This window comes from Leucoraja erinacea, chromosome 18 (genome assembly GCF_028641065.1).
Source record: "Leucoraja erinacea ecotype New England chromosome 18, Leri_hhj_1, whole genome shotgun sequence".
In the NCBI taxonomy this organism is placed as follows: Eukaryota; Metazoa; Chordata; class Chondrichthyes; order Rajiformes; family Rajidae; genus Leucoraja; species Leucoraja erinaceus.
In genome coordinates, this window is record NC_073394.1 from 11,541,898 (window position 1) to 11,555,586 (window position 13,689).

Genomic DNA, 13,689 nt, shown 5'->3' on the forward strand with positions numbered 1-13,689 from the left:
GGCATGCGGGCAGGCATGTTGCTATTCGGAACCTACAGTACTCATCTCGATGGTCTCTGTATGTATACAAATTAGAGTACCTGTTATGATATATAATGACCCTGCATCATATGTACTTTGCACAGGGTCCCAACCCGAAACGTCACCTATCCATGTTCTCCAGAGATGCTGCCTGACCCAAAGAGTTACTCCAGCACTTTGTGTCTTTCTTTGTTCCTGAACTTGTCGGTGTGGGACTTTAGGCTTCTGCACCACCTACCTCCCACTAATACCATTGTGGGTGTAGCCACAACTCAAGGACTGTAGCAGTTTAAGAAGCCAACTCACCACTACCTTCTCAAATGCCATGAGAGGAGGGCAATTAAATGCTGACTCACCCTGTGTATCCCACATACCATGAAGGAATAAAGGACCAGGTCACTATAGTGGGATTGCTCTCTTTGGATCAAAGAAGATTGGAGCATTGGAGGGATAGTTGGAGGGAGGGGGGGGGGGGGGGGGGGGGGGGGGGGGGGGAGAGATTGGATGGAGACGGACAGGGCGGTACTGGATTTGTAGAGCAGAGAGAGGGAAGCTGTTCCCATTTGCTGGTGTTACAAGACAATGTTCTACATCCCTCTACATCATCATCGATATCTCTTGTTTCCCTTTTCCCTGACTCCCAGCGTGAGAGAAGGGTCCCGGTCTGAAACGTCACCTGCTCTTTTTCTCCAGAGATGCTGTCTTTCCCGCTGAGTTACTCCAGCTTTTTGTGTCCATCTTCAATGATTCACAGTGATGGGAAAGACACGGGAGGATCGAAGGGAAGGCTTCGGAATCTTCCTCCCAGGGTGGGAATGTCGAAGAGTAGAGGGCATAGCATTAAGATGAGAGGGGGGAAATTTTAAAGGCGAATTGGGGGGTTGGGGGGGTGGAGGGTTTTTTCATGTTGAGAGGAATGGGTGCTGCCGTGGGAGGTGGTGGAGGCAGATATGATTTTGGTGTTGAAGAGACTTTGAGATAGACACATACTGTAGATAGATGGGTACTGGGAGAATTTGGATCACGTGCAGGCAGATGAAGTTAGTTTCACTTGACATCATGTACAGCAGGGACATTGTGGGCTGAAGGGCCTGTTCCTGTGCTGTACGGTTCCTGTGCTCTCAGTGATGGTTGAGACGTGGGAGCGGGTAGTTACGATCAGGGACGGCTCTGTGCAGGTTGGACCGAGTGGCCACAAGTCTAATCACGGATGGTTCCTGCCTTCCTTTTGGGGAAGAGGACTGGATCTGCATTGCTTTGGGTCTGCTACACCACCCCCTCACACACACAGGCCTTACCCTCAGACAGCCGGCCCCAGCCAGTGGTGGTGCAGACGGTTCCTTTGCCAAAGTTATCCTCCTCTGCGGGAAGGCAAGCCGGATAAACAGTCGATCCTGGAATGGAAAAGCACCAGCATCGTCACTATTTCTCAGGGGTGGCACGGTGGCGCAGAGGTAGAGTTGCTGACTTACAGCGGCAGAGACCTGGGTTCGATCCTGACTACGGGTGCTGTCTGTACGGATTTTGTATGTTCTCCCTGTGACCGCATAGGTTTTTCCCCAAGATCTTCATTTTCCTCCCACACTCCAAGGACGTACAGGTTCGTAGGTTAATGGCTTGGTATAATTGTAAATTGTCCCTAGTGTGTTGGATAGAATGTGCAGGGGTTGCAGGTCGGTACGGACTCAGTGGGCCAAAGGGCCTGTTTCCGCGCCGTATCTCTAAACCAAACCAAACTACGCTGCCCTGACAGTCCAGACTCTGGGATAGTCTTCCCACTTTGGGAAGCCGAAGACTTATTGTCTGCAATTCCAGTTGCCCCATTACAGGAAAAATGTATAGGCTTTGGAGAGAGAGGAGAAGAGTTTAGTTTAGTTCATGACCCAGAAAGCTGCCGGGATTATGGAATATTATCTACGAGGAGAGGTTGGGCAAACTTGGATTGGCCTCCCTGGAACGTCGGAAGCTGAGGAGGAGACCCTTGTAGCAGTTTAGAAAGTTATGAGAGACATAGATATGGTGAACCATTTTCCCCGGGTGGAAATGCCAAAGGCCAAAGTACACAGCTTTAAGGAGCGAGAGGGGAGAGTTTAAAAGAGATGTGTGGGGCAATTTTCTTTACAAAGATAGCTGTGGGTGCCTGGAACGCGCTGCCTGGGGTGGTGGTGGAAGCAGATATGATGGTGGCATTTAAGATACAGTAGACTCATGCATCGGCAGGGAGTGGAGGGAAAATGATCATGTTGAAGCAGATAAAATCATTTAATCTTGGCATCATGTTCTGCAGTTTTGAGGTTTTTAGAAAGGTACATGGATACCTAGGAAATAGTGGGATATAAATGAGTTTGATTTTGCATTGTTCAGCATGGACATAGTGTGTCAAAAGCTCCGCACTGTTCTATGTTCCATGTTCTACTTATTTTTAGTGCCTGTATAATTGAGATCTATCAAGTTGCAAGGGCATATCCACATCTAATGGACTACCAACGCTAGGAAGATGTACATGTTAGAAGTCTTGAAGGAAAACCAGTCAATAAAGCAAGGTTTGTTTCGACAGACGTTACCAAATTTGAAGTTGCCGTTGAGTTCCAGCAGAGCGATGTCGTACTCCGCAGGGAAGGCGGGCTTGAAATTGGGGTGGATGATGTAGCGTCTGACCGTCTGTCTCTGCTCCCCGCTATCCTTGGTCTTCAGGTTGTGCTCACCAGCCGTCACCGTCAACATGGTCAAGATGTTGCTGAGGACAACAGGAACAAGCAAAGAGTAACAGCACAGGAGGCGCACGCTCAGGGGCGGCAAACAGTGGCGCAAACGTGGTACAGCGGCTGCCTCACGGCGCCAGAGGCCAGGGTTCGATCCTGACCTCGGGTGCAGTCTGAATGGAGTTTACACATTCAGCCTGTGATCTCGTGGCTTTCATCCGGGTGCTCCGGTTTCCTCCCACATCTTACAAAAAACGTGCAGGTTTTTAGGTGAATTAGCCTATAAAATTGCCTATACTATGTAGGGATTAATGGATCAAAATGTGGGATAACATAGGGTAGGCACAATGGCGCAACGGTAGAGTTGCTCCCTTACAGCAGCAGAGACTCAGGTTCGATCCTGACTACAGGGGTTGTCTGTACGGAGTTTGTACCTTCTCCCTGCGACTTTGTGGATCTCTGCTGCTGTAAGATAGCAACTGTACCACTGTGCCACCATGCTGCTCTTGTTGGGATATTATGTGACAGCTGTACAAGATGTTGGAGTATTGTGTTCCCTTTTCATCACCCTGCTTTAGGAAAGATGTCATTAAACTGCAAAGAGTGCGGAGAAGATTTACGAGACAGCACCCGTAGTCAGGATCAAACTCAAGTCTCCGCACTGTAAGGGAGCAAGTCCACCGCTGCGCCACTGTGCTGCCGAGCGTGGGAGGTACATGGAACAAGCAGCCAGAGAAAATATTTCTCTGTGGTCACAGTGGCGCAGCGGTAGAGTTGATGCCTTACAGCGAATGCAGCGCCGGGTTTGAACCTGACTACAGGTGCTGTCTGTACGGAGTCTGTACGTTCTCCCCGTGACCTGCGTGGGTTTTCTCCGAGATCTTCGGTTCCCTTCCCCTCTCCAAAGACGTGCAGGTTTGTAGCTTAATTGGCTTGGTAAATGTAAAAATTGTCTCTTGTGGGTGTAGGACAGTGTTAATGTGCGGGGATCGCTGGTCGGCGCGGACCCGGTGGGCCAAAGAGCCTGTTTCCGTGCTGTATCTTTAAACTAAACTAAACTATTTGAGGCAGGTACAATAACAACATTTAAAATACATTTAGACAGGTACATGGACAAGAAAGGTTTAGTGGGATATGTTCCCATGAGAAACGTGGGCAAATGTAACTAGCTTAGATGGGGCATCTTGTTCAGCATGGATGAGTTAGGCTGAAGGCCTGGTTCTGTGCTATATGTCTCCAGGAACACAGCTAACAACACAGTCAAATACATCTCTCAAATTTGTAAACAATTTAGTGAAAATATACTTTGCACCAAAGGAGGTTGAAGAGAGAACATTGTATAGAATTCTTGATGAAGGCAGGACCTAATGCTTCCAGCAGAGGGAACACAAACCAAGTGGAAGAGATTTTAAAGCTATTTTCAGATGGATGAGAGAGGAGGGGAGGGGAGGAAAGATTTCTGCAACCCAGGGTCAAGAGGCCCCAAACTCACTGCCTCAGCCTGAAATGTTGGCAGAGACAGGGACCCTCGTCAAATTTGAAGTACTGCAGCGGTCAAACAAAACTGCAGCTGCTGGAAGTGAAAACAAGAAGAGAAATGCAGGAAGGACTTGGCCTGTGAAGCAGCATCTGCGGAAAGAGAAACCAGTGACCGTTTTAGACCATTAGGAACCCGAGGGACAACTGTTTCATGCAGAGGAGGGTGGTGGGTATGTGGAACGAGCTGCCAGAGGAAATAGTTGAGGCAGGTCCTTTATCTTTCAATAAACCAATTAATCAATCCTTCCTTAGATAAGGAGACTGATATAGAGTCGTAGAATCATGGAGTGATACAGTGTGGAAACAGGCCCTTCAGCCCAACTTGCCCACACAGGCCAACATGTCCCAGCTACACTAGCCCCGCTTGCCTACGCTTGGCCCATATCCCTCCAAACCTGTCCTGTCCATGTACCTGTCTAACTGTTTCTTAAACTTTGGGATAATACTTGCCTCTTCTGGCAGCTCGTTCCACACACCCACCACCCTTTGTGTGAAAAATGTTATCCCTTAGATTCCTATTAAATCTTTTCCCCTTCACCTTAAATCTATCATTCCACCAATGCTACATATGACTGACACATTACCTTCGCATCTCTCTATAATTGGAACGAGCTTCCAGAGAAAGTAGACACGAAATGCTGGGTTAACTCAGAATGTCAGGCAGCATTTCGGGAGAAAAAGAATAGGTAACGATTCGGGTTGTGACCCTTATCAGATTGATTGCAGTAGGGGTGAGAAAGCTGGAATAGAGGAAGAGGTTGAGGCTAATAACAACATTTAAAGGACAATTAGGTGCATGGTTGGGAGAACTAGAGAGGGATTTGGGCCAAACGTGGGTAAATGGGATGAGGTTAAATGGGGCCTCTTGGCGGTCATGGGCGTTGAGTCAAAGGGCCTGTTTCTGTGCTGAGTGACTCCTTGACTCAATTGGCTGGGACAACTCAAATGGTGGAAAGGTCCATAAATCATTGAATAGGGAAAAGACAGAAGTTTACAAGGATGAGAGGGGATCTTATTGAAACATATAAGATTATTAAGGGTTTAGACACGCTAGGGGCTAACCGATGTTGGGGGAGTGCAGAACCAGGGGCCACAGTTTAAGAATAAGGGGTAGGCCATTTAGAATGGAGATGAGAAAAAGCAGAGGGTTGTGAATCTGTGGAATTCTCTGCATCAGAAGGCAGTGGAGACCAATTCTCTGGATGCTTTCAAGAGAGAGTTAGATAGAGCTCTTAAAGATAGCGGAGTCAGGGGATATGGGAAGAAGGCAGGAATGGGGTACTGATTGGGGATGATCAGCCATGATCACTGTGAATGGCGGTGCTGGCTCGAAGGGCCGAATTGGCCTACTCCTGTACCTATTGTCTATTGCCTATTGTCTATTAACCAACTCATCCTCGAGTAAGCACAAAGAATGAGACCGCAGAGATACTGGGATAGAGAATTCCAAAACCTCACCAGCCTCCATGCAGATGTTTTGCTCGGCTCAGCTATAGAGCATGGAAACAGGCCCTTCGGCCCAACATCCAGTTTGAAGTCGATGACCCCTTCTCTTGAAACAAGAGACCATGAGGCATAAATAGAGTGACAAGGGAAGACTTGTTTCTTCCCAGCTATTATCAGGCAACTGAATCATCCATTGGGAACCAGAGAGCGGTCCTGAACTACTATCTACCTCATTGGTGACCTTCAGACTACGTTTGATCGGGCTTTACTGGCTTTATCTTGCTCTAAATGTTATTGCCTTTACACTGTGACTGACTGGATTGTAACCGTGTATTGTCTTTCCGCTGACTGGTTTTAGCACGCAACAAAAGCTTTTCCCTCTACCTCGGTAAACGTGACAGTTGAAATTGAAACTGCTTAGTTTAAAAATATGGTCCAACAAAGAACGGTGACGGGAGGGTTGACGGGCCCTAGGTCTTTACCTGTCCCGCAGGCAGTGAGCTGCCGTTAGCACCCATTTTGCGCTGATGATGGTCCCTCCACAGTAGTGTACGTTACGCCGTTTCAAAGACACCTGACAAAGAAAATGTAAGAGAGTGAATTTAGGGAGACCTCTCTGATACAGCACAACACACTCAACGCCAGATCACTGAGACGCACCGCACTGGCCATATGTTCTCCCTTATCACCATTTAAAATCTATATGACAAACAATTACGTTTGTGTCATGAGCTCCAAACAAGGGTTTTTTTTTGGTTAGGTTTTAGTTTAGAAATACAGCGCGGAAACAGGCCCTTCGGCCCAACGAGTCCGCGCCGACCAGCGATCCCCGCATGCTAGCATTATCCTACACACACAAGGGACAATTTACAATTCTATCAAGCCAATTAACCTATAAGCCTGTGCATCTTTGGGGTGCATAGAGGAAACCGGAGATCCCGGAGAAAAGCCACGCAGGTCACAGGGAGAACGTACAAGCTCCGTACAGACAGCACCCATAGTCGGGATCGAACCCGGGTCTCCGGCACTCTAAGGCAGCAACTCTACCTCTGCGCCATCATGCCGCTCCTGAGAGATAGTGACGATGCTGGTGCATTTCCATTCCAGGATCTACTGTTTATCCGGCTTGCCTTCCCGGAGAGGAGGATAGCTTCGGCAAAGGAACCGTCTGCACCAACACTGGCTGGGGCCGGCGGTCTGAGGGTAAGGCCTGTGTGTGTGAGCGGGGTGGTGTAGCAGACCCAAAGCAATGCAGATCCAGTCCTGTACGTCTTTGGAGCGTGGGAGGAACCCGGGAGCACCCGGGAAAAACCCACTCGGTCACGGGGAGAATGTACAAACTCCATACAGACAGCACCCTTAGTCAGGATCGAACCCAGGTCTCAGGCGCTGTAAGGCAGCAACTCTACCGCTGCGCCACCGTGCCGCCCTTTGATATTAGCTATAAGGAGAGGTTGGGAAAACTTGGATTGGTTTCTCTGGGGCGTCAAAAGGTTTTGGGGAGACCTGATAGAAGTGTATAAAATGATGAGAGGCATATATAGGCTGGACAGTCAGAACCTTTCTCCCAGGGCGGAAATGTCAAAGACTAGAAGGCATATCTTTAAAATGAGAGGGGAAAAATATAAAGGAGATGTGCATGGCATGGTTTTTTTTCACAAGGAGAGTGGTAGGTGCCTGGAACGCACTGCCAGGGGTGTTGGTGGAAGCAAATACTATAGTTGCGTTTAAGAGGCTTTTAGTTAGGCACAAGGATATGCAGGGAGTGGAGGGATATGGATCACGTGCAGGCTAAGGATATTAGTTTAGTGTCAGGGGTTATGGGGAGAAGGCAGGAGAATGGAATTAGGAGAGACAGATCAGCCATGATTAAATGGCGGAGTAGACTAGATGGGCCGAACGGCCAGTTCTGCTCTTATCACATATGAATTTAGTTGAACAGCACCATGTTTGATGCAGACACTGTGAACCAAGGAGCCTACTCCTGTACTGTTCCATGTACAATATTACACTGCTAAGTAACAAGCAGTATATATTTATCTGTCGCATTTAATGAAGTCAGATGCAGAATACACTGGTATCTGGTAATAAGGATAGTAAAGATAGGCACTTGACAGGCAGCATTGCCAGGGTAGGCTGAAGGGCCTATTTTGATACTGTCTAAAAATCCGTGACTCAAAACCCCCAGCTAGAATGATAGAATTTCCATTAATTCTGGAATATCACAATCAGGTTTAAAGGGCCTGTCCCACTTGGGCGACCTAATCCGCGAGTTCTGGCGAGTTTGCCCTCGACTCATACTTGCTGCATGGTTGACACAAGGTCTTCGTAACTCCATCATGCTCGAGAGTGGTCTCCGCGTACTCGAGGCCTCAGCTAGGTCGCGGTGTTTTTTTCAATATGTTAAAAAATGCCCGCGAGTAAAAAAAGGTCGCCATGGAAAAAAATCGATACTTTTTTACTCGTAGGTTTAGTCGTAGTAGGTTGGCATGTTAGTCGTAGGTAATTGAGGGTAGTCGAAGGTAGTCGTAGATAGTCTTCATCATAGTCGAAGGGAGGTTGAAGGAGATCGAAGGAGGTCGTCTTCACTCTCCATTATTCAGTGTCCAATTTTCCCGAAGTTAGTCGTAGCTAGTTGTAACTAGTTGTAACTGGTCTTCAACATAGTCGAAGGAGGTCTTCAACATGTCATTTTTTCAAAATCTTCTAAACTCGCCAATTAGGTCGCCCAACTGGGACAGCCCCTTGAGTAAACCTTTTCTTTGCTTAACCTAACCCTCTTTGTGCTTTCCCCAAGCATACTCGCTCCACAATCTATTCAACACAAATTCTAAATATAGATTCATTATCAATGAATAATTCAACATGCTGAAGCAAAGTAATTGAGTAGTGTCCAGCTTTCCTTCTATATGGGTTCACTGTACCTTTAACTGTATGATTGTTTCTGCAGCATCTATTAAAAGCCTCTCATGATATCTTAGCCACTAATGTTGGCACAGGTTCGGACACAGCTACAGAACCATGTCAAGATTCCCATAGAACATCGAACAGTACAACACAGCTACTGAATATTAATTTATCTAATTTCAAGTAGCCCTTGCATTCCGTCTCTCTTCGCCCCTCCCCCACCCCAGTCGTCTTGCTAGTTTCACAGTTCGTATCCCTTCATTATCACATATTCCACAGCCAACAAAGTCTCCTCCTCCTCCTCCTCCTTTTTCCTTTCTTCTCCCCGCCTCCCCCCACCCCCATCAGTCTGAAGAAGGGTTTCAGCCCCAAACGTTGCCTATTTCCTTCGCTCCATAGATGCTGCTGCACCCGCTGAGTTTCTCCAGCATTTTGTGTGTAGCAACAATAGACCATTGTGGGCTCCATCTTTCTTGAGTCATTGGTGCCGGCTGTGGTTTGTTCTGTATCTTTTCATATCTCTAGATTCTCCCTCCCCTGACTCTCAGTCTGAAGAAGGGTCTCGGCCCGAAACGTCACCCATTCCTTTTCTCCAGAGATGCAGCCTGTCCCGCTGAGTTACTCCAGCATTTTGTGTCTACCTTCGGTGTAAACCAACATCTGCAGTTCCTTCCTACACAACACAGCGGCGGGCTGTTTGGCCCAAATGTCCGAGCCGAACATGATGCCAAGTTAAACTAATCTCCTATGCCTGCACTTGATCCATGTCCCTCCATTCCCTGCATATCCAAAAGCCTCTTAAACGCCACTATCCTATCTGCCTCCCCCACCAACCCTAGTAATGCATTCTGGACACCCACCACTCTCTGTATAAGATTCCTGCTCTGCAAATCTCTTTTAAACTTTGCCCATCTCCCCTTAATGCTATGCCCTCTAGTCTTTGACATTTCCACATAGGGAGTGAGGTTCTGACTATCTACCCTATAAGCCACAGTGGAGGAATGCACATGGACCCAGTCTCACCTACCTGCCAAGGGTGGGCTCCAGCCTTTGACTCCGTGCCCCCAACGATACGCTTCCACAAGCCCAGCAAGTACTGGGCACCTCCCTGCTCAGGGCGAACGCCACACTTCACAACTTGGGCAGAGAACAATCAAGAAAGTTAGTTTCATGCAAAAAAAAAAAACAATGCCGGAGGATCTCAGGCAGCATCCGTGCAGGCAGCAAAATGGTGGACGTTTTGGGTCAAGACCTGATGTTGGGACCTGGCCCCGAAACGTCGTTTGTACATTCCCTCCCCAGATGCTGCCTGACCCTCCAGAATGGGTGGCATGGTGGTGCAGTGGTAGAGTTCGATCCTGACTACGGGTGCTGTCTGTACGGAGTTTGTACATTGTCCCCGTGACCTACGTGGGTTTTCTCCGGGATCTCCAGCTTCCTCCCATACTCCAAAGACATACAGGTTTGTAGTTTAATTGGCTTGGTAAAAATTGCAAATTATCCCTAGTGTGTGTAGGATGGTGTTAGTAACGTTGGTCGGCGCAGACCTGGTGGGCCGAAGGACCTGTTTCCGCTCTGTATCTCTTAACTAAACTAAACTAAACCTTGTTTGTTGTTCATGATTACATCTTCTGCAGTTCCTTGTGTCTCCAAAAGACAGTTCCATCTTGGAGCTTGTCCCCGCATCTCGAAAGCATCAAAATCCCAGCACAGTGCGAGTGAGCAAGAATTGAGGGAGGGTTTCCGATGAGATAGATGGTGACTCAGGACCACTATCTGGTTGGTGATAGGATGGTTCAGTTGCCTGATAACAGCTGGGAAGAAACTGTCACTGAATCTGGAGGATTAATGACATCCTTTCCCATTACACCCTTCTTCTCTCCTTATTCCACACCCTTGTCACCTCTAGTCTTACTCCACCCCTCTGCCAGGGGGTTTGTCCAACCCCCACCTCTCTTTTCAACTTCCTTCCCCCCCCCCCCCCCCCCCCCCCCCCCCCCCTCCACTCAATCAATCAGCCTGAAGAAGGATCCCGACCCGAGACATCATCTGTCCATTCCCTCCACAGGTGCTGCCTGACCCACTGAGTTCCTCCAGCACATGGTTGCTTTTATTTTGAAATTGACTGAAAAATACAACATGGCAACAGGCCCTTCGGCCCACCGAGTCCATGCCGGCCGTCTATCAGGCGCTCACACCAGTTCTACTCACCCACTCCCCTCACACTTCAATTTACAGGGGGCAATTAATAGACAATAGACAGCAGGTGCAGGAGTAGGCCATTCGGCCCTTCGAGCCAGCACCGTCATTGAATGTGATCATGGCTGATCATCCCCAATCCCCGTTCCTGCCTTCTCCCCATATCCCCTGACTCCGCTATCTTTAAGAGCCCTATCTAGCTCTCTCTTGAAAGTATCCAGAGAACCTGCCTCCACCTGCAAACCTGCACGTATTTGTGAGGTGGGATGAAGCCAGAATGGCCGAAAGAAGCTCATTGCTCAGGAGTTCCCTCCCTAATCCATTCACCTCTCTGTCATGTTATTGTGCAACTTCAAACTTTTGTTTTTGATTTCCTAAAATCTCTTTATATAGTGTCATGTCTTATCTTGTTTGATTATGCCCATGCACCACTTCAGGCCATATAAATACCTCCCACTGTCATTGTGAAATGACTGCTGATAATGTGGGATTCTATTTACCACCTGCCTAGGACAGTTTGTCCTTAAATTTGAGAAATGTCAGTGCCAAGAACATTTAAAAAAATCACAGGTCAAACAAGTAGGGAGTGTGAAAGCCCTGAATTTTAAACTTTATACTTTAGAGATACAGCACGAAACAGGCCCTTCGGCCCACCGAGTCCGCGCCGACCAGCGATCACCCTGCACACTAACCTTCACACAATTTAGGAACAATTTCTACAACTTACCAAAGCCAATTAACCAACAAACCTGTACGTCTATGTGGGAGGAAAGCGGAGCACCCGGTCCCAGGGCCAATGTACAAATTCTATACAGACAGCACCTGTAGTCAGGATCGAACATAGAAACATAGAAACATAGAAAATAGGTGCAGGAGTAGGCCATTCGGCCCTTCGAGCCTGCACCGCCATTCAATATGATCATGGTTGATCATCCAACTTAGTATCCAGTACCTGCCTTCTCTCCATACCCCCTGATACCTTTAGCCACAAGGGCCACATCTAACTCCCTCTTAAATATAGCCAATGAACTGGCCTCAACTACCTTTTGTAGCAGAGAATTCCAGAGATTCACCACTCTCTGTGTGAAAAATGTTTTTCTCATCTCGGTCCTAAAGGATTTCCCCCTTATCCTTAAACTATGACCCCTTGTTCTGGACTTCCCCAACATCGGGAACAATCTTCCTGCATCTAGCCTGTCCAAGCCCTTAAGAATTTTGTAAGTTTCTATAAGGTCACCCCTCAATCTTCTAAATTCTGGCGAGTACAAGCCGAGTCTATCCAGTCTTTTTTCATATGAAAGTCCTTACATCCCAGGAATCAGTCTGGTGAACCTTCTCTGTACTCCCTCTATGGCAAGAATGTCTTTCCTCAGATTAGTAGACCAAAACTGTACAGAATACTCCAGGTGTGGTCTCACCAAGACCCTGTACAACTGCAGTAGAACCTCCCTGCTCCTATACTCAAATCCTTTTGCTATGAATGCTAACATACCATTCGCTTTCTTCCTGCTGTACCTGCATGCCTACTTTCAATGATTGGTGTACCATGACACCCAGGTCTCGTTGCATCTCCCCTTTTCCTAATCGGCCACCATTCAGATAATATGATGGCCGATACTCAGGGCTTTCACACTCCCTACTTGTTTGACCTGGGTCTCTGGCGCTGTGAGGCAGCAACTCTACCGCTGCGCAACTGTGCCGCCCTGAGTATTTGCATAAAGGAGGCAAAAGCAAATTTGCTTACCACGACAAACTAAAGCCAAATTGAAAATTCACTGCAAGAAGATTTTATGCTCTAATGCCCAAAATATGGTACATCTGTGTGATGTCAATAAGGAACAGAGGACGTCTCAGGGCTGAAACCTAACATCTGCGTGGAAGACAGCTAGCAGGGAGCTCCCTGCCTGGCCTCTGCAACTATACATTGCAACACTGAAGCCAGCAAGTCACTGCAGGCCATATGCCTGTCTATCTGATCCCCAGCAGCCACTTCGCATCTGGCTCCTCTGATCGGAAAGGTGCGTGCAGATGAGATATTGCCTAATTTATTTTCCAATCACATTATTACTTTTATTAAATTATATCAGGTAAATTTGTCTCTTGGTAAATCTTTTTTTTTCATCTTTAACTGTTTTAATTAGTTAAATTAGTTTGGTTTAATTTAGTTCAGTTTAGTTAAGTTTAGTTTTGCTTAGTTTAGTTTAGTTTAGTTTAGTTTAGAGATACAGAGCGGAACCAAGCCCTTCATGCCACCGAGTCCGCGCCAACCAGCAATCACCCTGTACACTAGCACTATCCTACACACTAGGGTCAATTAACAATCTTTACCGAAGCCAATTAACCTACAAACCTGCATGCCATTGGAGTGTGGGAGGAAATCTGAGCACCCGGAGAACACCCATGCGGTCACAGGGAGAATGTATAAACTCTTTACAGACAGCACCTGCAGTCAGGATCGAACCTGGGTCTCTGGTGCTAAGAGCACCATACCGCTCTGCCACTGTGTCACCCTATCATGGGGTCCATGATCCCTACATGACAGGATGGTGGGCCTGACCCTGCAAGGAACATTCAGTAGGTGAGGCCACATCTATGCAAAGTGAAACACTTCATACCTAAGTAGGGTTGCCAACTGTCCGGTATTAGCCAGGACATCCCGTATATTGGGCTAAATTGGTTTGTCCCATACGGGACCGCCCTTGCCCGTATTTGACCGCTACAACTCGTGTCAAGGGGACTTTCGGGTCGGAGCGACGCGTCCTGGCTCCGCCTCACCCATTCTGACGTAGTGCAGCCCATGGAGTGCAGCAGCAGCTGTCCGACCTTCGGACCTTCGCTTACCGGCAACACTACTACCCCTCCTTCTCATGGCCAA

The 13,689-nt window shown here is 47.7% G+C and overlaps 1 protein-coding gene across 1 annotated transcript in view; it reads right to left on the bottom strand.

The window, feature by feature from the left end:
* LOC129705642 (ovochymase-2) overlaps nt 1-13,689 on the bottom strand; it is a 28,697-nt gene that overhangs the window by 12,096 nt on the left and 2,912 nt on the right. The window contains exons 2-5 of the mRNA XM_055649299.1: nt 9,643-9,752; nt 6,191-6,282; nt 2,586-2,758; nt 1,320-1,415 (exon numbers count right to left, since the gene is read on the bottom strand). Of these exons, the coding sequence (XP_055505274.1) occupies nt 1,320-1,415; nt 2,586-2,758; nt 6,191-6,282; nt 9,643-9,752 (471 nt within the window). The remainder of the gene's footprint in view (nt 1-1,319; nt 1,416-2,585; nt 2,759-6,190; nt 6,283-9,642; nt 9,753-13,689) is intronic.